The 23222-nt window shown below is 42.0% G+C and overlaps 1 protein-coding gene across 1 annotated transcript in view; it reads left to right on the forward strand.

Moving 5' to 3' along the window:
• Positions 1–23222, forward strand: part of OSBPL10 (oxysterol binding protein like 10) — a 336085-nt gene that overhangs the window by 87659 nt on the left and 225204 nt on the right. The window contains exon 2 of the mRNA XM_032162229.2: positions 20154–20329. Within this exon, the coding sequence (XP_032018120.1) occupies positions 20154–20329 (176 nt within the window). The remainder of the gene's footprint in view (positions 1–20153; positions 20330–23222) is intronic.

Below are 23222 nucleotides of genomic sequence, written 5' to 3' on the forward strand. Positions count from 1 at the left end.
AAAAGTTTTATTTTCTAACCATGTTAGTAAATAAATATGCAGTTTTAAAAACAACTTAATCTTCTGCAAAGTTGGTTTCATAAAAACAGCTTAATCCAGTATATTACTAAGGTGCTTTTAATTGTAGTTATTTTCTGTAGAATATTTGCTATGCTGGGACCACAGGTGTGTGCCATCATACTCAGCTAATTTTTAAATTTTTTTTTGTAGAGGTGGGGTCTCACTCTGTTGCCCAGACTGGTCTTAAACTGCTGACTTTAAGCAATTCTCCTGCCTCGGCCTTTCAAAGTGCTGGGATTATTGGCATGAACCACTGCACCTGGCTGAATTTTTCTTTCTTTCTTTTCTCTTTATTTTTTAAAGAGATAGGCTCTGCTATTTGCCTAGGCTGGTCTCAAGCTCCTGGGCTCCAGTGGTTCTCTCACCTCGGCCTCTCAAAGTGCTGAGATTACATGCATGGTGTTCAGATTTTTAAAAACATCTGTTTAATTTGCAATATCTGTTGTTTAACTGGCAAGTTTAATTCATTTATATCGTTTGTGATTAATACATTCGGACATGTTTGTGCCATTGTAACCACTGATTTTTATCTGTCTAACTTTTTCTATGTTTCTTCTTCCCACCGCCACCCCATCTTGTATTTTTGGAGGATATATTGAATTTTTATTCTTTTGTTTATATTCTATTTTTTTCTTCTTACTCTTTTGGAATTTATGTACTATATTTTCTATTGGTTTCCCTTGAAACTTTACCGTACATATTAAGCTTTAAAAGATTTAAAGTTGGCCAACGCGGTGGCTTGTTCCTGTAATCCTAGCACTTTGGGAGGCCGAGATGGGCAAATTGCCTGAGCTCAGGAGTTCGAGACCAGCCTGGGCAACACGGTGAAACCCCCGTCTCTACTAAAATACAAAAATTAGCTGAGCGTGGCGAGTGCGCCTATAGTCCCAGCTACTTGGTAGGCTGAGGCAGGAGAATCGCTTAAACCCGGGAGGCAGAGGTTGCAGTGAGCCAAGATCATGCCACTGCACTCCAGCCTGGGTGACAGAGCGAGACTCTGTCTCAAAAAAAAAAAAGGTTTAAAGTTAACTGTCTTAAACTTTCTCCCAAACCCAGTTGAATATTTTAATTTTAATGATACCCTCCTATGTCAAAATTTAGTTCTGTCCTTAAAAAGAATCCGTAAGTTAAACATCTTTATTATTTTATGTAGACTTATATTGTTTAGATTTGCCTTTGTTTACCATTTTATTTATTCATCATTTCTTTTTGCAAATAAGACTTCTTTGTGGGATTATTTTTATTATCCCAAAGAACCTTAAAAGCTCCTTAAATGTAGGTCCCTTAGTGGTAAATTACATTTCCGTATATCTGTATATCTGTTTTGTATATTTGTAAAGATATTTATTTCATTCTTATTCTTTTTTTTATATATATATTTTTTAAGAGACAGGGTCTTGCTATGTTGTCCAGGCTGGTCTTGAACTCTTGGGCTCAAATGATCCTCCTGACTTGGCCTCCCAAAGTGCTGGGATTACAGGCATGAGCCACCGTGTGTGGCCAGCAGTTTCTAATGTTTACCCATCCTGAGAGTGTTTTTAATTATTTTCAATGGACAAATCACAGTTGTATACATTTATAGAGTGTAATGTGATGTTTTGATACATATATACAATGTGTAAATGGTTAAATCAAGCTAATTAACATATCTCTCACCTCACTATTTTTTTTGTGGTGAGGCATTTGAAATTTACTCCTAGCTATTTTAAAATATATAATGGATTATTACTAACTATAGTAACCCTGCAATGTGATAGATCTCAAAAACTTATTCCTCTTGTCTAACTAAAACTTTGTATCTGTTGACCAATATATCTATATTTCCTACACACTTAAAATGTCAACAGATCTTCCCAGACTAAAGATTCTAAGATTTTTTCCTTTACATTTTGAAAATGTCATTCGTATCTTCTTCTTCTTCTTCTTTTTTTTTTTTTTTTTTTTTTTGGCAGAGTATCGCTCTGTCACCCAAGCTGGAGTGCAGTAGCACGATATTGGCTCACTGCAACCTCCTCCTGCCAGGTTCAAGCAATTCTCCTGCCTCAGCCTCCCCAGTAGCTGGGACTACAAGCGCCTGCCACTATGCCCGGCTAATTTTCATATTTTTAGAAGAGATGGGGTTTCACCATATTGGCCAGGCTGGTCTCGAACTCCTGATCTTGTGATCTGCCCACCTCCGCCTCCGAAAGTGCTGGGATTACAGGCGTGAGCCACTCTGCCCAACCTCGTTTTTTCTTCTTACACATCCAGTGCTGATATTAAAAACTCTAATGTCAACCTGATGTTTATTTCTCTAAAGGTTTTCAGCCTTTTTTCTCTGGAAGCTTTTAGATTTTTCTTTCTTTGATTTTAAATTTTACTATGAGGAATCTACACGTGGCTTTTTCTTATCTAACCTGTTTGGCACTAAGTGAGATCTTTCAATCTGAAATGTTGTATCTTTCTTTAATTGTGGTGAATACTTGGTCCTTGTTTCTTTAGATATTTTCGCTTCTTTTCATTCTTTGTTCGTTCTGTGGAACTGCTGCGGAAGGATGTTAACACTTCTGTTTTATCACATTTTCTTTTCATTTTAAAAATCCAGTCCTGATGCCTTCTGAGAGAGTGCCTTGATTAATCTTTCGGCTCACCAGTTCGTTCTTCCACCACACTCGGCTCTTCTACCAGTCCTGTGAGTGCCCTTAGCAAAGCTCTTCTTTTTCAAACCCCATATTTTCAATCACTGGTTTCTAACTGCTCCTTTCTACTTGCATTTCCAGTAGCCTTCCCTGGTTTGCTGAGGCTATTTATGGTATTTATTTTGTTTTAAGTTTTAGTTCTTTGTTTTCTATTAGGTCTGCTGCTTCTGGTCTAAGTCATTCCATTCTTTTTTCTTCCTTTTATAGTGCAGATGTTTCTCTGATTTCTGGTTATTCATGCCTCTGGCATGGACCTTTTAGTACTTTGTGATGCTTAGCCGCCTTGCCTAAGTTTTCTACCAGGGGGCGAATGACAGTAGCTCAGGCACTACCTGTCCTCCCTAGATGAGATAACCTGGCGAGAGAAGGTGCCCTTTGGACTGAAGTGTAACCAGGGACCCTTCACTCCTTGTCTTTCCTCCCCTCCCTCCGAGGACTGGCCCTGGGCTTTGCTAACTCTGCCTCCTGTGGCCTGTGGAAAGGTGCTGAGTGGGGAAGAGGCATAGGCAGGAGCTGGCTGGCCCACCATACTTCTTCCCAGAGGTGACTCCCTCTAAGTCAGGCACTGCCCTGATTTTACAGCAGCCCTTCCAGCTGGTGCTTCTGCTTATCTGCCCGTGACAGTGATGTGTATGGCCCAGCTAGAGGAGCCTCGTTGAATCTGCCCCTGCTCTGTGGCCCTTAATGTCCGATTGTCCTGGACTGTCCCTGCAATCGGGAACCACTTCTGCTCTGCAGGCTCTCTCTGCTCTTCAGCTCCCTTTATCTTGTGTGGCGTCTCCACGACTGGATTCCAAGGAGGGAGCTGGAGGTGGGCACGTTCTCCACATTGTCCAGAGCTGGAAGCAGTGATCCAAAATTCATAGATATGTCAAGAAACTGTACCATCCTTTGCAGAAAATAAAAGTCACTTTTTATTTGATTAGATTCTCTGGAATACGGATCTAAACACCTGGAACATTCGATCCCCTAAGGGATGTAATCTTACACAGTCTTTTGGGGAGTAATTATTGTTTTTCTGTGAAGTCTGAAAAATGATGCAATAACTCTCTCTCCTCTACAAAGTGTGATGGTTTTAGTGTGATGGCAACACATGAGTTTCTGAAGGATTCTGTATTTTAAAAGCTTTATTATCAATGGTGAATGTTTCATTCATACAACTGTCATACAATTCTTGGAGTTGAGTTTCTTGGAATTAATGTGGCATTGATTTTAATCATCATAAATTAAGACATGTAGAATATACTAGGCATGATTTCTAGTACTGTGTGTGCGTATAGGTATGTGCATTGAGGATATAGCAGCAGTGTTGAACTATTCTCAGCAATTACTGAGTGCATTGCTGAAACAAGGAATCAGATTTCACCTTCCTTTAATATGGTGATGTATTTCTCATCCTTGCTATTTCTCCTGGGTTTTGATTATGCTTCCCACAAATAACTGTAGAATTTATATAGTTTGTTTCTCTTGCCCATTCATGTAAATTTTCAGACAACATACCTGTACGTTTCCTGAAGGCAGGAACACTGAGTCACTTACCAGTGTATCCTCAGTTACTAAATATTTGTGGGAGCAGTAAGCATTATAATCCCCCGTTTTAAAGATGTTCACATTGGCACAGGAAGAGTCAAACAGCTTAGATTATTAGTGAGGAATTGTGTTCAGCTGTGAGTAATGGAGTTCCATAAAGTTGGATTCCATCACAGATTCTCCTAGTTGACTGCAATTGTAACCACCTGAGGAGCTTTAAAAACCTACCACTGCCTGAGTTTCATCCCCAGAGATTCTGAGTTAATTGGTCCAAGTGTATGTGGGGGATTGGGATTGTTTAAAAAAAGTCTGGGCAGGGCGTGGTGGCTCATGCCTGTAATCCCAGCACTTTGGGAGGCTGAGGCGGGCAGATCACGAGGTCAGAAGAACAAGACCATCCTGGCTAACACGGTGAAATCCCCATCTCTACTAAAAATACAAAAAAAAAATTAGCCGGGCGTGGTGGCGGGTGCCTGTAATCCCAGCTACTCCGGAGGCTGAGGTAGGAGAATGGCGTCAACCTGGGAGACAGAGCTTGCAGTGAGCCGAGATCACACCACTGCACTCCAGCCTGGGCGACAGAGTGAGACTCTGTCTAAAAAAAAAAAAAAATGGCTGCAGAGAATTCTAATGTGCAGCATTTATGTTCTGTCACATAAAAGCAGTTTGGAGGTAGCTTTTCCGGATTGGTTTGGGGATTCCACAGAAATCAGAGACCCATGCTCCTTCCAGCTTTCTGCTTCACCATCCCTAGGGTGTGGCATGGAATTTCAGCCACTGGATTCATCTTCTAAAAAGCAAGTGGAGGAAGGAGGGAATGTAATAGGACAGCATTTTTCCTCATTAGTTAGAACTTAGTCAATTGACCACATCTAAGTGAAAGGAAGGCTGGGAAAGATACTCCGGCATAGCATGTTGTGCCCAACTAAAAACTAGGGTTCTCTTAAGAGAAGAGAAATGGATATTTAGTGGGTAGTAGTCTGTCTCTGCCACACCTGGTTTCAGACCACTAGTTAATCAGTGGCAGAGCTGAAATTCAGATCCTGGCTTCAACCCAATAATGTTTCTACTCCTCCCAGTAAAAATGGAATGAGGATATCGAAAAATAGCTGGTGGGTTTAGGTAATACATGTTTGGAAGATAAGTTCTTTTCCTTTCTCTTGGGCTTGCTCCATCATCAACAACAAAACAAAAATGGATTTGCTTGACAATAAATTAGGGCCATGGGAATCCATGAATCTAGAAATAAACAGATGAGTGTATGGTCACAAATAGGATGTTTCAGTTCTTACTGACATTTTGTCAGCATTTGACATGGTCACTCTGTCCTTTCTGTGCTTCTGGTTTTCCTCTCTGCCTTGTTTTCTCTGTTCTTTTCCCTGTTTAATGTTAGAATTCCTCATGTCTTGGTCCTAGGCCCATTCCCTCCTGCCTCCCCTTGTCCTCCTTGTTCCTCTTTCTGGGCAATCTCATCATGCCCGTGGCCTCAATTTCTACTTATTTGCAGATGATTTGCAAATTCACCTCTCCAACTCAGACCGCTCCTGAGCTCCAGATCCATCCATCCAACTGCTAAGTGACATTTCTTGGAGTAAGGTATTTCAAATGCAGCATTCCCAAAACTGAATTCCTGCCTCATCACATCTTGTCAACTGAAACTCTGCTGTCACCACCTTGGTCTAGGCTATTGCCAGGATAACTGTAGATATCACTTGTATTAAGGTATAATTTAAACATTGTAAAATTCACTCATTGTGAGTATACAATTGAGTTACTTTTAGTAAATTTATATAGTTTTGTAACTATCACCACGATTCAGTTTGAGAATATTTCTAATACCAACATTTTTTTTTTCAAATGAAATAATCCCTGTAAGCAGTTTGCAGCTAATCCTGCTCCCACCCTTAGCCCCAGACAACCACTGATCTTTTTGTCTCTGTTTCCCTTTGCTGGACATTTTATATAAATAGAATGATACACTTTGTAGTGTTTTTCATCTGGCTCCTTTAGCATAATGTTTTTGAGGTTCATCCATGTTGTACTTTTATTGCTGAATAGTATGCCATGGGATGGATATGCCACATTTTCTTTATCTATTCACCAGTTAACATTTAAATTATTTCCAGTTTCTGGCTACTATGAATAATACTGCTTTAACATTCGCGTGTAAGTCTTTGGTGTAGACATTTGTTTTAATTTCTGTTTAGTAGATTCTTAGGAGTGAAACTGATGTGTTGTAGGGTAAGTTTATTTTCCCAAGCAGATGTTCTGTTTCACATTCCTACCAACAGTGTAGAAAGGTTCCAGTTTCTCCATATCCTCACCATTTGTTATTGTCTTTTTAATTATAGCTGTTCTAGTGGGTGTGAACTGGAATCTCACTGTGATTTTAATTTGCATTTTTCTAAAGACTAATAATGTGCATCTTTTCATGTATTAACCATTCATGTATCTTCTTTGGTGAAATGAAATATTTTGCATTTTTTTGAAGGGGTTGCTTCTCTTAGTTTTGAGGTGTAAGGGTTCTTTGTATATTTTGGATGTGTATGCTTGGTATTTAGCCAAAGATTGGTCAGAGATTGTGCTTTAGCCAGAAAGGCTTTGACTCTGCCCCTCTATCTTCTTGTTGGGAGGGAGCACATTAACATTTCAGGCTGTTTCCATGTCCTTCCTGGCTCTTACTTTCTATCTCTCTTCCCTGCGCCTGAGCATAGGCTCTGTCGACCAAGGATGTATGGGTGCCTTGGGTCTGCTCTGGTCTCTGCTGCAGTTGTGCACAACCACTGGTTAACAGATACATGAAAAGTTTAGCCCCATGGTTTTCTCACCTCCTGAAATTCACAATTAAATCCCTGGCTAGTCTGCTGGTCCATGGCTTGCTCCAAACTGGGCAGCAACCTCAGGCCAGTGGAGCCCGTGGTCTTCCCACTGCGTCTACCTGCAATTGCCACTTTAACTGATGATGATCCGAATCATGTGAGCAATTGCGCTCGCCCTCGCCCTCGCCCTCTCCCTCTCCCTCAGGCAGCAGAACCCTGCCGCCCCGGTTGAACTACCAGTCAGCATTGCTAGGAGGAGGCTGGGGACAGCCCAGGCATGATCCCCAAGCTCTGCTTGTTCTTAACAAAGTTTGGTCAGTTTCTACTGTTCTGAAATGGTTGCTTTTGACAGTTTTGTCCAGTTTTATAGTTGACTTTTTTGGGGAGAGAATGTGTTAGTCTCCCCAGTCGTCATGTTGAGAGAAAGCGAGTCTCTGCAGCAGCCTTTCTGCTCCCTCTGCTCCCACCTGGCTTCTCTCCTGGCCTTTCCCTACTTTGGAGCTAGAATTCTCCTTCTACAAAGTAGCTCTGGTTCTGTCCCTGCCGCTGCTTGATGTTGGGATAAAGTCCCGGCATGCCTTGTAGGCGCAGCATGGTTTGCATTGCCTATGTCTTTAGCCCCATCCAACAACACACATTCTTTCCTTCTCTGCTCCAAGCACACTGGTTTTTCTCCATTCCCTCTACCCACTCCGTCCTCAGGGCCATACACGTGCTCCTTCCTCTGCCTGGAACTCTCTCCTCTCCTCTTCCCCGAGTCCATTTCTTCACACCTCAGATCTCAGTTCTTCTGTTTCTGGACGGGCCCTAGTAAGTCAAATTCTACTAATTGACTTACTTCTATTACAACACACAATCACAGCCAGAGTTTGGCACTGATTTTAGTGAATATTTTATTCTCTGCTTCCCTCCCCCATTTGAATAGGGACTTTGTCACCCATACCGCATGTATCCTTAGCACAATACCTAGCTCATAGTAGATAGTAAAATTTTTCTGAAAACAAATGAGTGAATTCTTGCAAATAAAACTTAGTTTGGGGACTGGAGCTACCCTCTTCAAAACATTGTTGAGCTTTTATATGGATTCTCTTCTCTTTAACCATAACCTGAATAAACTTATCCAGAGTGCTTTATTCATATCACAGAACCTATGTACAGTTGACCACACTGACAACTGAGTGTGAGCCCCTGCCAAATAATATTTCCATGGCACTGGCACCCCCCAAAAATGGCAAACACAAGCTCTCAAGTTCTGTCTTGTTGGCATTGTAGTAAATCAAACTGCTGATACAATGCAATATGAGCATCAGCATCAGATCTGATTTACTGTCTGCATTTAGGAATGTGATATGAACATTTGGAAATTCTTGTTTTATAAGCAGGCAGACCTTTGGGCACAGAGATGGCGGAATGGACTGCAAGAGCGAATCAGCCAGCTTTTTGTTTTTGCAAATGTGGAAATCAAGTCTCAGAGTGGATAAAGAACTTGCCCAAGGTCACAAAAATGAAAACAAGTGGTTCCCAAAGTGTGGTCCTACCAGCAGCATCAACATCACCTGGGAACTTGTTAGAAATCAAATTCTCCTGCTCCACCCAGACCTCCTGAATCATAAACTCTGGGGGAGAGGCCCAGGGAGCTGTGTTTTAACCAACTTCCAGGTGATTCTGATGTGGGCAAGGTCTGAAAACCCCTGGCCTAGGGCATAATTAGGTCTCTGACTGCCGAATCACACCACCTTCCTCTATGCTTTGTTGCCCCTAGAGAAAAAGTAAAGGACACTTTGAATTCAGGGACGGTGGAATTTAGAGACTTAGCTGATGTTTGGGGAAAAAGCTGAGCCATGGGGCCTGTTGGTGATTGGGTTTGCTTCTCCTGGCCTCCACAGGACAGCTCCCATCTCTCTTGCTCTTGGTGGGTACTAAACTGGGGTTGCTCACCCACTTTTACCCCAGGGCTTTAGCTAGTATCAGAATTTTTTCAGTGTGACTTTCAGGATGTGTGTGTTATAGTACAAAGCAGAGACTTGAATCAGGACTTAGCTCATTTCCAGGTAAGTTCCAACATCGTCAGTATCAAGAATAAGATGTAATTTGTGAGCATTAAGACACAGGTTGGTATCGAAATTTTCACCTAAAGATACCAGAAACTCAAGAGTTAACAGTTCAGAGGGAAACGAGGCAATATTGTGAAAGCCTGTATTAATCCTCATAAGACAGGTCTCAGCTCTTTTGGGCTTAAATCAACTAGTCTTTAAAAGCAGATCGAATCTCATCATAGATCAAATCCAAGCTCAGTGCATCACATCTTGTGTTAAACGTTCACTTTGACTTATTCTGGTGCTTTATCGGGTTTCCAAAGCAGCAATCTCTCAGGCTGGTGGCTCTTAATCTTGAGGTGCTTCACTCAGCCTGGCCCTTGGGGCCCCTCTGCTCAAGTGAGCACCTTCATAATGCCAGGTGATGATCCCATTATGCAGGAACTCGATGCCAGGTGATTTCAAACATCGTCTTTAAATCTTTCTCAAAAACACTTCCAGAGTGACAAAACCAAGAAATCCACCGTCTGGGCTGCTGTGATTTAGGAAAGCTGGGGTTTGGCTGTTTTTGACTAAGACAAGATGAGGTTGGCTAATGCTTAAATAACATTCGTCTTGGTTATATGGGTGTGTGGGTGCTCAGGTGTTTGAATGAATGATTGAGAGAAATGCTTGGCATACCAGATGGAAAACAGGGTGATGAATAACATAAGGTTTTATTTTGACTCTGATTTTGCACTGTTTTTTGTACTTGAGGGTGCTTCTGAATCACTTGGGAAACTTCTTGAAATTCACATTTCTGACTTCCTGACCTTCACAAAGATCCGCTAGGTGTAGGCTGAGAGTCAGAATCCACATTTCCAACAAGCTTTTCAACTGAGAAGCAGAGAGCAACTGGACTAAACTTTAAGAAACATTCTTTTTATTTTTTATTTTAATTAAATTTTAAATTGACACATAATTGTACAGATTTATGGGCTACATAGTGATGTTTTGACACATACAACCTACCGTAATTATATCAGGGTAGTTAGCATATCCATCATCTCAAACATTTATCATTTCTTTGTGCTGGGAACATTCAATATCCTCCTCCTAGCTATTTGAATCTATATATTATTCATTAGCATCATCGTATTGTGCTATAGAATGCTAGAAATCCTCCCGTCTAGCTGTAAGCTTGTATCCTTTAACAAATCTCCTTCTATCCCTCCCTTCCCCCAACCCTTCCCAGCCCCTAGTATCCTCTGTTCTACTTTTTATTTCTAGGAGGTCAATTTTTTTTTTTTTAAGTTTCCATACATGAGTGAGAGAATATGTGGTGGTTAAATTTCTGTTCCTTGCTTATTTCACTTAACATAGCGTCCTTCAGTTCCATCTGTGTTGCTGAGAATGACAGGGTTTCATTCTTTTCTAAGGCTGAATAATGTTTCATTGTATATATAGACCACATTTTCTTAATCCGTTCATCTGTTGTTGGACACTCAGCTTGATTCCACATCTTGGCTATTGTGAATAATGCTGCACTAAACGTGGGGGTGCAGATGTCTCTTCAATATACTGATTTCCTTTCCTTTGGATAAATCCCATTAGTGGATTGCTGGATCATATGGTAGCTGTATCTGTAGTTCTTTGAAGAGTATTCATACTGTTTTCCATAATTGCTATACTGGTTTACATTCCCTCCAATAGTGTATGAGTTCCCTTTTCTTTGTATCTTCACCAGCATTTATTATTTTTTGTCTTTTTGATAATAGCCATCCTAACTGGGGTTAGATGATTCTTCATTGTGGTTTTGATTTGCATTTTCCTAATGATTAGTGATGTTGAGCATTTTTTCATATATTTGTTGGACATTTGTGTATCCTTTGAGAAATATCTTCAGATCATTTTTAAATGATCAATTTAAAATCAGATTATTTTTAAAGCAGATTATTATTATTATTTTTTCCTGAGGTGGAGTCTCACTCTCTCACCCAGGCTGCAGTGCAGTGGTGTGATCTTGGCTCACTGCAACCTCCACCTCGCAGGTTCAAGTGATTCTCCTGCCTCAGCTTCCCGAGTAGCTGGGATTATAGGCACGCATCACCAGGCCTGGCTAATTTTTTTTGTATTTTTAGTGGAGATGGGGTTTCACCATGTTGGCCAGGCTGGTCTTGAACTCCTGACCTCAGGTGATCTGCCCACCTCAGCCTCCCAAAGTGCTGGGATTACAGGCGTGAGCCACCACACCCAGCCCATTATTCGTGGGGGTTTTTTTTTTTTTTTCGGCTGTTGTTTGAGTTTCTTGTATATACTGGATATTAATCTCGTGTTAGATGAATAGTTTGCAAGTATTTTCCCCCATTCTGTAGAATGTCTTTTCACTGTTGTTTCCTTTGTTGCACAGAAGCTTCTATAGCTTGATGTGATTGCATTTGTTTATTTTTGCTTTGGCTGCCTGTGCTTTTGGGGTCTCACTAATTTATAAAATCTTTTCCCAGACCAAGGTCCTGCAGCATTTCCCCTTTGTTTTCTTCCAGTAGTTTTACAGTTTCAGGTCTTACATTTAGGTCTTTCATTCGTTTTGAGTTGATTTTTGTATAGGATGAGAGATGAGGGTCTAGTCTCTTTCTTTTGCATATGGATATCCAGTTGTCCCTGCACCATTTATTGGAGAGACTGAGCTTTCCTCAATGTATGTTTTTGGTGCCTTTGTCAAAAATCAGTTGGCTGTAGATACAGGAATTAATTTCTGAGTTCTCTATTCTGTTCCATTGGTTTATGTGTCTCTTTTTTGTGCCAGTACTATGCTGTTTTGGATACTACAGCTTTGTAGTATATTTTGAAGTCTGGTAGTGTGTTCTAATATAATTCTTATGTAATAGACTATATTTGTTCCTGGCTTGGTGATGAGCCTGAGGACCCTCTGACAATTTAGTACCACCTGGGGTGTGTTGGAATCTCTACATCTTGGTGGTTTGGGAGGATGGTGATGGTGGCAGTGGTGGGACTCTGGTCACAGATGAGTAGCTGAGAGATGTAAGAAGACCACTGCATTTCTCTAGTCATTGCCACAACTTCCAAGAGTTAAGAAGATTCCAGATTTTAAAGTTGGGCTGGGACTGAGTTTGCCTGCAGGTGCTGTGCCTTGGAACCTGTTGTAAGGTTTTGGCTGTAGGATCCAGTGTCTTCCTTCCAGGAAGTTTGGTTATCATGAGAGAAATTCTAGAAGACTTATTATTTTCTTCGAAACTCTAAGGTTTTTGAGTATAAACTTTTCTAAGATGACAAGACTACTATAGGGAAGGAAGAAAGTTTCTTTTCTTTCTGCCCCCTAGGTTGAGCATATTTTGGGGTTATATATTGTGCTTTCCTTCACCACAATGATTAAGGCATTAACAGCCCCACCTGGAGATGTATAGCTACCTCCTATGTGACACTGGTAGCTACAAGGAGGAAACTTTTTGCAGACTTTAGTCTGTTGATCTCTGGAGATGAGAAGGGTTCAATAAATGATTACCAGGTGATATTAATTTTAAAGACATATGGGACACTCGAGAAAATGCATCTGTAGTTTGGCCCCCCACTTCACTTACTGAGTGTGCTTTATTTTGCTGATTTTTCCTGAGTTTGTCTGTAAGTAGTAGATTGAAAGTTTTATAAACAAGGTGCTTCTTGATCTCAGAGATGGTGAAGTTTTAGATGTTTGTGCACAGGAGGGACCTGGAAGGCTACTGAAACCTCAAGAATCAGTGTGTACATTGCTGGAAAGAACTGCTCCTTCCAGCTTGGACCTTGCACCAGGCAAATCTTTTAGTGGGAACCATGGGGGAGGGGAGATGCTGAGGGTAGGAAGGGTCTCAGTCTCTGCCATTTGTGTGTTTGTAGGGGTGTCTGTTGACTGCAACTCTGGAAGAGTCAGGTGTAACTATCCCACACGGAGAAGGGTTTTCTTTTTTTTTGAGACGGAGTCTCACTCTGTCGCCTAGGCTGGAGTGCAGTGGCATGATCTCGGCTCACTGCATCCCTGCCTCCTGGGTTCCGGCGATTCTTCTGCCTCAGCCTCCTGAGTAGCTGGGAGTACAGGTGCACGCCACCACGCCCAGCTAATTTTTGTGTTTTTAGTAGAGACGAGGTTTTACCATATTGGCCAGGCTGGTCTCGAACTCCTGACCTCGCGATCCGCCCGCCTCGGCCTCCCAAAGTGCAGGGATTATAGGCGTGATCTACCGCGTCAGGCCAGGAGAAGGGTCTTAAGCTGAAGAACATGGCATAGTTACCATTGGTCAGGACAAGATAGGGTGCAGAAGTCTGTTCACAGGCCCTGTTCCTGCAGTCCAGCAGTTTGGAGCAGATGCATCTCAGAAGACAGAGGCCTGAGGAAGGCGAGGCAGATCTCAGCAGGGAGGTCCACTTCTCCAGGAGGCTGCGGTCAGCTGGGAGCTTGGTGCTCATTCCTCTTTCACATGGCAGAAGGTGGGCTTGGGTAGGTAAGGGGCCTTCATGGCTCTGGACTTGGCCATCTTGTGTGGCAGTGAGGGGCTGATCCTCACCAGGGCTAAGAGGAGTCTGAGCCCCTCTTGGTAATAGCAGTAATGTGGCTATGTAAGGTGTGCTGCTCAGTCATTAAAGAGAGGGCCATAACCTCCCCTTCGTGGGCCCTTTATGCTTGTCGTTTTAATTTTCACTTTTAAATTTAGATGAAATGATTTTGCTTTTTGTTAGAACCAGCCTGTCTAGCAAAGTGCTTCAAAGAAAGATTTTTTTCATGCATGTTTGTAATTCTCTTGTAGTTTGGCTATAAATTCTTGCTGTCAGCATGAGTGAGCTGTTTCCCACTGCAGCCCCCCACCCCCCATCTCCTCCTTTTTTTTTTTTTGAGACGGAGTTTCACTCTTATTTCTCAGGCCGGGGTGCAATGGTGTGATCTTGGCTCGCTGCCACCTCCGCATCCTGGGTTCAAGCGATTCTCCTGCCTCAGCCTCTCGGGTAGCTAGGATTACAGGCACCTGCCACCATGCTGGGCTAATTTTTTTTTTTGTATTTTTAGTAGAGATGGGGTTTCACCATGTTGGTCAGGCTGGGCTTGAACTCCTGATCTCAGGTGATCCACCCATCTCAGACTCCCAAAGTGCTGGGAGTATAGGCATGAGCCACTGCACCCGGCCTCTCCTTTCTATTTCTCTTCTTGCCTGGGGTTTGGCTAAGGGTTGTTGGTGAAATCCTAGGCCCAGTTCCTTCCCCCACAAAGGAAACATGTATGCTTTTGTCAACTTTTAGATTCTAAAGTTGAACCTTAATGAAACTATGTCAGGTAGATGGGGGTGTAGAGGCAGCAATGAAATGGGTGCCTGTGCAGACAGATGAGGCCTCAGAGATGCAAGACCGGCAAGGCACAGTAGTAGGTAAGGGCAGTGCAGTGTGTGGATGTGAATGAGTGAGAACATGTGCAGGTGAGTGTGAATATGTGCAAATGCACCTTCAAGGGTGAGTGCATGGGTGGTTATGAATGTGTGAGTGTGTAACACTCCTGATGCCTCCAGTTGTGCAAGTGTGCATGAGCTAGTGAGTATGTGAGTGTGAACATGTGTAAGCATGAATGCAAGTACCTGTGTGAGTGTGTTTATATGTATAGTGTGTGTGAGATGCATGTATGTTTGTGGGCATCAGCGTGAGTGTGTCACATATATAAGTGTATATGAGGGTATATATGTGTGCATTTGTGTTTCCTTTGGAAACAGTGGATATATCTGAAGGATGTTAGTAGGCAATGGCTTGTCCTCAGCCCTTCCCAGGAAGGGGACTACACTTGCCCTATCTCCTAGCTTTGGGATTGAGCAAGGGTTTCACCAAGAAGCTAGCCTGGTGAGAATTAAGATGGCTTTCCTCATGGGTTTGTTTGCTTTCTTCTCTCATTTTCCCTTTCTCCCTGCAGCACATGCTTTGAGTTTTTTTCCTCTTTTACTGATGTTATTTTTAACATAGCAAAGAAAGTATGTTCTCTCTGTGTACTAAGTTCACCAACACAGCAGTCAAGTTGCATGCACACTGTAGCTTCAAGAAGTTAATTAATAAACCCCAGGACCTAGGAATTAGATTTGCCTTATTCCGTTCTCTAGAAGGGAAGATCTTTAAGAATGTTTCAGGATTTTATGTAACAATTTCACTTGGTTTAATGAGGCCCAATCCAGAAATACGGTTTACTTTTCCACTTACAGTGAAAGCTGTGACTTTCAGATACAGCTGCGGGCTCCTAACAGCAGTACCTGACAAAGCCATGACCCTATGGGAAACCAAATTTAATTTCTTTCCTACCAGGGAATGTGACCCACAGGAATTCTTCTTAATGCTGTATGGACAGTCCTTACCTATATATGACATAAGCTGACTGAACTGTCAAAGGCCATGCTGAAAGAACACTTGTTTAATCTGTTGCAATTTTTAATCAGATAGTATCCCATCAGTCCCCTCCAAATACAAAAGTTTTAACTGTCTTTAGAAGAGGAGTAAATTATTGATAACTCTCCTTAGTACATGATTCAACCTGTGCATTTGCATTGAAACTATTTTAGAAAGCAGTGGAAACATGTTCTTTTTTTCCGTCTGAGGCAGAAAGTTAAAGATGTCAGTTTGAAATAGGTAATGTGAAAAATCATTAATGTGTCCCTATATCCTATATAATGTGACATCAATTGGTTATTCTGTCATCCTTACTGAAAAAAAAACTGCGTTCAATTCATTTCTTTGTACCAGCTCCTAAATAATGTCCTCTTCAAATACATAATTATTTGTTTGAACAGGATGCATTTGGGAAGCTGCCTCTAGGAGAGAGAAAAGGTGGCAAGCTGGCAGGTTCTCTGTGGATAAGTTGGTAGGAGTGGTAAGGATAGAAAAGTTAAGCCTTTGCTTCATTCCAGTCAATGGCATAGAGTAGATGGGGAAACTGAGGGCAAGTTACTTTGCCTTTTCATTGAAAGTTTATCCCCTTCCTTTTCTACTTCCGTTTGTGTAAGAGTGGCATGTGGCCAGGCACGGTGGCTCATGCCTGTAATTCCAGCACTTGGGGAGGCTGAGGCAGGTGGATCACCTGAAGTCAGGAGTTCGAGTCCAGCCTGGCCAACATGGCAAAACCCTGTCTCTACTGAAAATGCAAAAAGTAGCTGGGCATGGTGGCAGGCGCCTGTAATCTCAGCTACTCTGGAGGCTGAGGCAGGAGAATCCCTTGAACCCGGGAGGCGGAAGTTGCAGTAAGCCAAGATCACACCATTGCAGTCCTGCCTAACAGAGCAAGACTCTGTCTCAAAAAAAAAAAAAAAAAAAAAAAAAGGCTCATGCCTGTAATCCTAGCACTTTGGGAGGCCGAGGTGGGCAGATCACCTGAGGTCAGGAGTTTGAGACCAGACTGGCCAACATGAGGAAACCCTGTCTCTACTAAAAATACAAAAAAAAATTAGTTGGGCCTGGTGGTGCCTGTAATCCCAGCTACTGGGGAGGCTGAGGCAGGAAAATCACTTGAACCTGGGAGGTGGAGGTTGCAGTGAGCTAAGATCATGCCATTGTACTCTAGCCTGGGCGAAGAAGCGAGACTCCATCTCAAAAAAAAAAAAAAAAAAAAAAAAAAGGTGGCATGCTTGTCAAAGGGGATGCTGCAGTGCTGTGTCTGCAGGTGTGTGTAGGGGGGCACACATGGCACAACGTGCTGTAGTGTGAGCCTACCTAGTCTCCTTCCTCATTTTGAAAGGATGATTGTTCATGTTCTGACTTGCCATGAGCATTGTCTGCACAGCCACAGTCACAATGACATTAAATATAGGTCAAGTGGAAGACACTCCACAAGAGAAGGCAGAGTCAGCCCTTAAATAATTTGACCATTTGCTGCTCAGAAGTTACGCTGGTTCTTCTCTCACTGAGGGAGTTTGGATTTTGCCCCACATTAAAGAATAGGGGCAAATTTCAAGTAGAAGGATCTGAGCATACAAATAAGGGTTTTTTGTGTTTTTGTTAATGTAAGGCTAGCAGTTGCTATAACAGATACTGATCCCCGTGGCCTAATTACAGTTTCTTTCTTATTAATATAGTGGTCTGATGTGGGTGTTGCTCAGCAGGTGATGCTCTTCCAGGTGGTGTTTTAGGGACCCAGACTCTCCCAAGTTGTGCTGTAGGTTGTCTCCATTCCAGTGCGTGTGTGTGTGTGTGTGTGTGCGTGTGTGCACACTTCTGCTCACATTCTATTGGCTAAAGCTCAAAGAGCCACACCCTAAGTGCAGGGAAAGCTGAGAAATATGTTCTGGATGTGACTTCTCTGGAAGAGGGGGAAAGGGATTTGTTGATGGTAGTTTATGCCAGTGATTTTCACACTTCACCTGCAGCAGATTACCTGGAAGCTTGTTAAAACAGAGTTTCTGATTCAGCAGGGCTTGGGTGGGGCTCAAGATTTTCCATTTCTAACAAGACCCCAGGCAATGTTGTTACTGCCGGCTTGGGGATCACACTTTGAATAGCCCTGGTTCTGACAAATTTTTGCGTCTTCATTTATCCACGCTGTTTATGAGAACCAGAAAAACCTTTATTAGAATGACTTGAGAGATAAGAGGGAAGAAGAGTAAAATAGATAGTAGTCTTGGCCAGACCATCAGAAATATTAAAAATAATTCAAAGTGGACGATTTCTTAGAGGAACTGGAGCTTTGAAGGACTGCCACCTGGGCAGTCATGTGCTAATGAGATGGCTGCGCCTTGCTCGCTGGCAGAGGCCATAAGTAGGGACCTCTATTGCCAGGCAAAGGAGCTTTCAGCTTCATTATCTCTGTTGGAGCAGGGAGATTTGGAGAATGAAGTATGTAAATAGGTCCTGGAGAAGTGAGATGGAGAAGTTATAAGGAAGGACTTGAGTGAGAATCAAGGAGTTTCAGCTTGCTGGAGTGGACCTAAGCCTGAACTTTGGACACAAAAGAGTTGAACTTGGATTTTAAATTTCTTCAAGTCTCAGGATACGTCTAATGTGGGGATAACATCTATTCTGTTAGGTTATTGTGAGAATAAATTAGGTTAGGGGTTTGTGAACTTTGCTGGTTGTTGGTGCTTCTAGGTTAAAATAAATATCTAACAGATTCATTTTTTAAGTGGTTAGTTCCAAACAACCTCATACATATTTATGTCTAAACAACTCAGTAGCTATTTGAAAAAATAATAACTATCAATTGAAAGAAAAATATTTTAGTTTCTTAAATAACCACAATTACTTGTTAATGGGATGTGTGTACCTGTGGGTACTGCACAGTTTCTCAAACCTTGGAATCATACTGGACATTGCTGTTCTTTTCCTGTTCTACGTTGATTTTTTTTTTTTAATCGTAGCACCTGCTGAAACTCTTTGCAAAAATATGATGGCATCGAAAGGAATGTAGTGCAATGTAATATTAAAACTGTGAAAAGTCCCTGGGTTGGTGGTACAGACAGTATGTTGAGTCTCGCCATGCATCCCTCAAAAAATGTAAAATATGTTGCATTGCCTCTATCAGTTCACTGTATGACCCGAGTGCTTTGATGTATGGATGGAGAAACGTGGGATTTAGTAGGTTTTTTTTTCTTTATTCATTCCTTTCACAAGTGCTAACTGAGTAGCAATGAAGTATCAGGCACACTGCTGGGTTCTGTGGGCAGGAAAACACTTTCCACCTCTGCAGAGTGTAGTCTAGTGGGGAAATCAGTCATTGAATCAGATAATCACACAAATGTAGACTTCAAATGGGGCCAGTGCCACGAGGGAGCATTTCAAAGTGCTACAAGAAAGAATATTTGACCCGGTCAGGAGAACTTAACATGGCAAGAAGGGGTAGGAACCATATTCCAGGCAGGGGGAGTAGCATTCTGGGCAAGTGTTTTTCAAACTGTAGTGAAGGACCTGCTTCCCCCCATCCGCCAATTGCACTATTATTGGTTCATGACTAGTATGTAGCTTGTGTGGACCATGTGTGTTTGACAATTTCTGAACTGTTGAGACTTGTCCAACTGATCTATGCATTTGGATATTGAAACAAAGCCAAATGAAGGAAATGTTTCAAAAGGCTGTGGTGGACTGGTAACAGTTTGTAGACCATCAAAATTTGCAGACCGCAGTTTGAGTAACTGCTGCAGACAGCAAGAACAGCATGTGCAAAGGTCCTGCGGCAGGAGGCAACTTGGTGACTATGAAGGAAGAGAGAAAAGACTAGTGTCAGTGGAAGATGAAGTGAGAAGGTAGAAAAGTCAGCAGGGGCGGGCCTCAAGGCCACAGTAAGAATCCGAGGCTCAGGTGAAGACATTTCCATTCTGGTGGAGAAGGGGAAATTGTCTTGACTATTTCCTAGGTAATAGCTTGAGAAAATTAACAGGCCAGATATTTGGCTACAAAGATTCATTGTGTGATTTAAGCAAATTGCAGTTCTTCTTCTTTTACCGTGGATGTAGAGTTCAGTGGCATTTCAACGTCCCAGAGCAGGGGGAATCCTTGCCTTTGTGTGAATGGGCCTGCTGGAGCGTGTCCAGATGGTTGCAGAAGCACCTCCAGTTCCCTGACAGATGCTGCCAGGTGCTCAGGCTCCTTATGGTACCCATGCCACTGGCAGGAAGTTGGAGACCAAGCTTGCTGCTGCTATCTGGGTGTGAAACTACCTCTCCTGGAGGCCTTGTGAATTTCAGCTGTTCCTGTGAATTCATGTGGAGCATGTTGCAAGAGGCTGTGTTGCAGTGCTTCTGCCGGTCTCTGCCATTCTGAGGTTTAATGTGGTATCCATGGGTACTGGGTGAAGTGTGGGCATGGCACCAAATCCTGAGTGGTCCTGGCCCTTGCCCACAAGTGCCCCATTATGAGCTCCACTCTGATTTAAGAATCCAGTGCTCTCTCCCTACTCAGGCTAACTTCTGTGGGCATCTGGGAGGGACTTTTGGTTTCCAGCTTCCTGGATGTGGGGTCTTGATGTTGACTTCTGGATCACTTTGCTTTTCTCTGCTTTGCTGTGCAGAATAGGGTAGGAGAGACAAATGATGTACTGTGGTTTCTCTGTGCAGGTACTTCGTACTGGATTTCGAGGCTGGCATCCTGCAGTACTTTGTGAATGAGCAAAGCAAACACCAGAAGCCTCGAGGAATCCTGTCTTTATCTGGAGCCATAGTGTCCCTGAGCGATGAAGCTCCCCACATGCTGGTCGTGTACTCTGCTAATGGAGAGATGTTTAAACTGAGAGGTGCGTTCTTCTCCCGGTAACTTTTCAGACAGGCCTCTAGTTGCCATGGTGATGGCTCTCTTGTTTTTTGATTTTTTGGTTTTTTTTAAATTGCCTTTGACAGTTTGCTGTGTTTGGAGGACTCTGTGGTGACAGACATTGCCCCTCTTATCCCTGGGGTGGGGAGATGGAGCTGACATTGGGAATTACTTGTCCTAATTAACTGAGGAATTAAGGACAAAGGAAAGGTGAGTGATTGCCAAAGCAGCGTGCCTTAGGACTTCGAAGATCTTAAGTGTTAGCTCAGTATATTTTCTTTGACCTAATAGTATGAATCTTCACTACAGTGCCCTGCGAGGGCTGTGCGATAAGGGCAAAACAAGCACTTTAAGAGTCCTAGTGTTTTCCCCCCAAAGTTTCTCTAGAACCATTTCTTAGTAAAGTGCCCCTTTATTTGAGTTTTATTCAATCCACTGTCATAGAGCCTGGTGAGAAGCCAACTGGAATGGAGTTAATGTCCCTTTGTATGCTTTCTTCCCTTTTCTTTGCTTCTTGAAAATGGATATCTTTGCTTTAATAAAGAAAAAAAAGAAAATAGATACCTGCCCAGCATCCCGGAAATGAGGATGACTTTCCAGGGAGTCCAGTATTCACCCTCAAGACACATCCGTCACACAGAAATGTCAGACTTGTAATAAAATTGCAGTGTAATTTGATTGCTAGATCATTCTACCAGGATCTGTTATGGTTGCATTGCTGTGATTCTTCTGCCACTTTTCTTCTAATAAAATAATGAAACGAAACAACAAATCCAAATGCCCACAAGTGCGTGCGCGCACACACACACACACACACACACACACACACACACACGGACACGCAGAGTCTATATTATCTATCAAGGCCTGAGGAAAAGTAGTATGTATCAAGTATTGAGAGGTGGTTGAAAATTCTGCCTTTTTTAATGTAACATTTTCTTTTGACTAAGTACGAAGAAACGGCTGCTTGCTATCTGTTCTTGACCATGATCAGCTGCCTCTGCAAAGTCAGACTGAGGAACTACATTCCTCACCTCTCAGCCCAATTTTCACCATTCTTCTGCCAAGCTTTACTACCCAAGAGATGGAATAAGCTAATGTTTATTATCTATATACAAGTCATATTTCAGAATCCATAAAACAATCCAAAAACCTAGGAAGTAAAAATGTCTATAGTTGATAAAAAATTTTCAGGAATGTGATAAGATTCATGTTCTCTTGAGATTCATGCAGTGTGCATTCCAGCTGGCTAGATTTATATGGTCCTTGGCTTTGCTTTGCCATTTATTGCTTAATAAATTGTCAGTGCAGAAACAATAGCAGACAAAAAAATGTAATGGCACTTTCCACCCTGCCTGTGGTTTATAAAATGATACAAACCCATACAAAAGAAATATCCAACTAATTTGACAATTGAGCCATCTTGTTTTGCCATTGAATCATTAATATCCTTTGGATTATTAGGCCCTAGGTTTTTTTTAGAGGGCAATTTTAATAGCAAATATAGAGGTTTTATGATCTGCATGGAATAATCACAATTGCTAAATTTAGCTAAAGCTTAACTATTAAAAAAAGGATAAATTTCTGCATGTTTATGGCTTGTCCTTAGCCCATCCCACAAGGAACTGGTTGTTGGTATCTCATTTCACATTTTACCTGCACATAGTAGGAGTTGGATCATGATATCATGAGACACACAGCTTTTGGGAGTATTTTTGATGCAAAGCCTTTGGATAGTACTGCCGCAAACTGGCAATTCTTCAAGTTTACTAAGGAAAAAGGCCCTAATTTCTGCAAAGTCCTTTGTCTTTGGAAGTTCATTACACCTGGTACACTCTGTAAATCAGACTTGTGTAACAGGCCTCTTGACAGACAAATCATTTGGGATTTGTAGGGGCCATCTTCATGCCTTGAATAGGACTAAGCCAAAGAATTTCCCATTTGGTAACTCTGGATTTCTTCACCTGAAAGTTCAAGCTGAAGTCAGGTTTTATGGACAAACGACACTTAGGCCCAGTTTTGTAAACAGTTATAATTTGCAGGGAATCATTGTATTTTTTTTTCATAGTCAACATTTATGCAGCTAGTATTATAATATTTATGCAGTTATTTATGTGATTAAATTGATGATTTAGATTTCATTAGAACCTGTTGTGTGCCCATGATATTTAAGAATAACTTTATATATATTATTGGAGAGATAGGTTATAGATGGAGGGGTATAACTATACAACATGACTACTTGCACTTTAATGTCTCTTTGGGGGAAATTTGAGGCTCTCTAAGGCAGCATTTGGTATCTTGCTCATTCCAATTGTATGAATCTTTGAGAACATACTAAAATGGTAATTCAACTGAATGCTTATTTTGTAAATGCTAATAACACCACAATACAGCCCTGGTAGATAGCAAAAGGCCCTGAAAAAGTGCCCGTTGAGGCCGGGTGTGGTGGCTCAGCCTGTAATCCCAGCACTTTGGTAGGCCAAGGAGGGTGGATCACGAGGTCAGGAGATCGAGACCATCCTGGCTAACACAGTGAAACCCCATCTCTACTAAAAAAATGCAAAAAAAAAAAAAAATAGCTGGGCCTGGTGGCGGGTGCCTGTAGTCCCAGCTACTCAGGAGGCTGAGGCAGAAGAATGGTATGAACCCAGGAGGCAGAGCTTGCAGTGAGCTGAGATGGCGCCACTGCATCCCAGCCTGGGTGACAGAGCGAGACTCTCTCAAAAAAATAAAAGTAAAAATAAAAAAGTGCCGCTTGACACTCATATTAGCTACACAAGGTTAGAGGCATTTGAAAATAAGCATGTGGTTCCTTGCCTGCTGCCTTTTTAAATAAGTATTATAGAAATGACTTTTTTCAGAGGAGGCTAAAA

This window comes from Hylobates moloch, unplaced genomic scaffold (genome assembly GCF_009828535.3).
Source record: "Hylobates moloch isolate HMO894 unplaced genomic scaffold, HMol_V3 SCAFFOLD_8, whole genome shotgun sequence".
In the NCBI taxonomy this organism is placed as follows: domain Eukaryota; kingdom Metazoa; phylum Chordata; class Mammalia; order Primates; family Hylobatidae; genus Hylobates; species Hylobates moloch.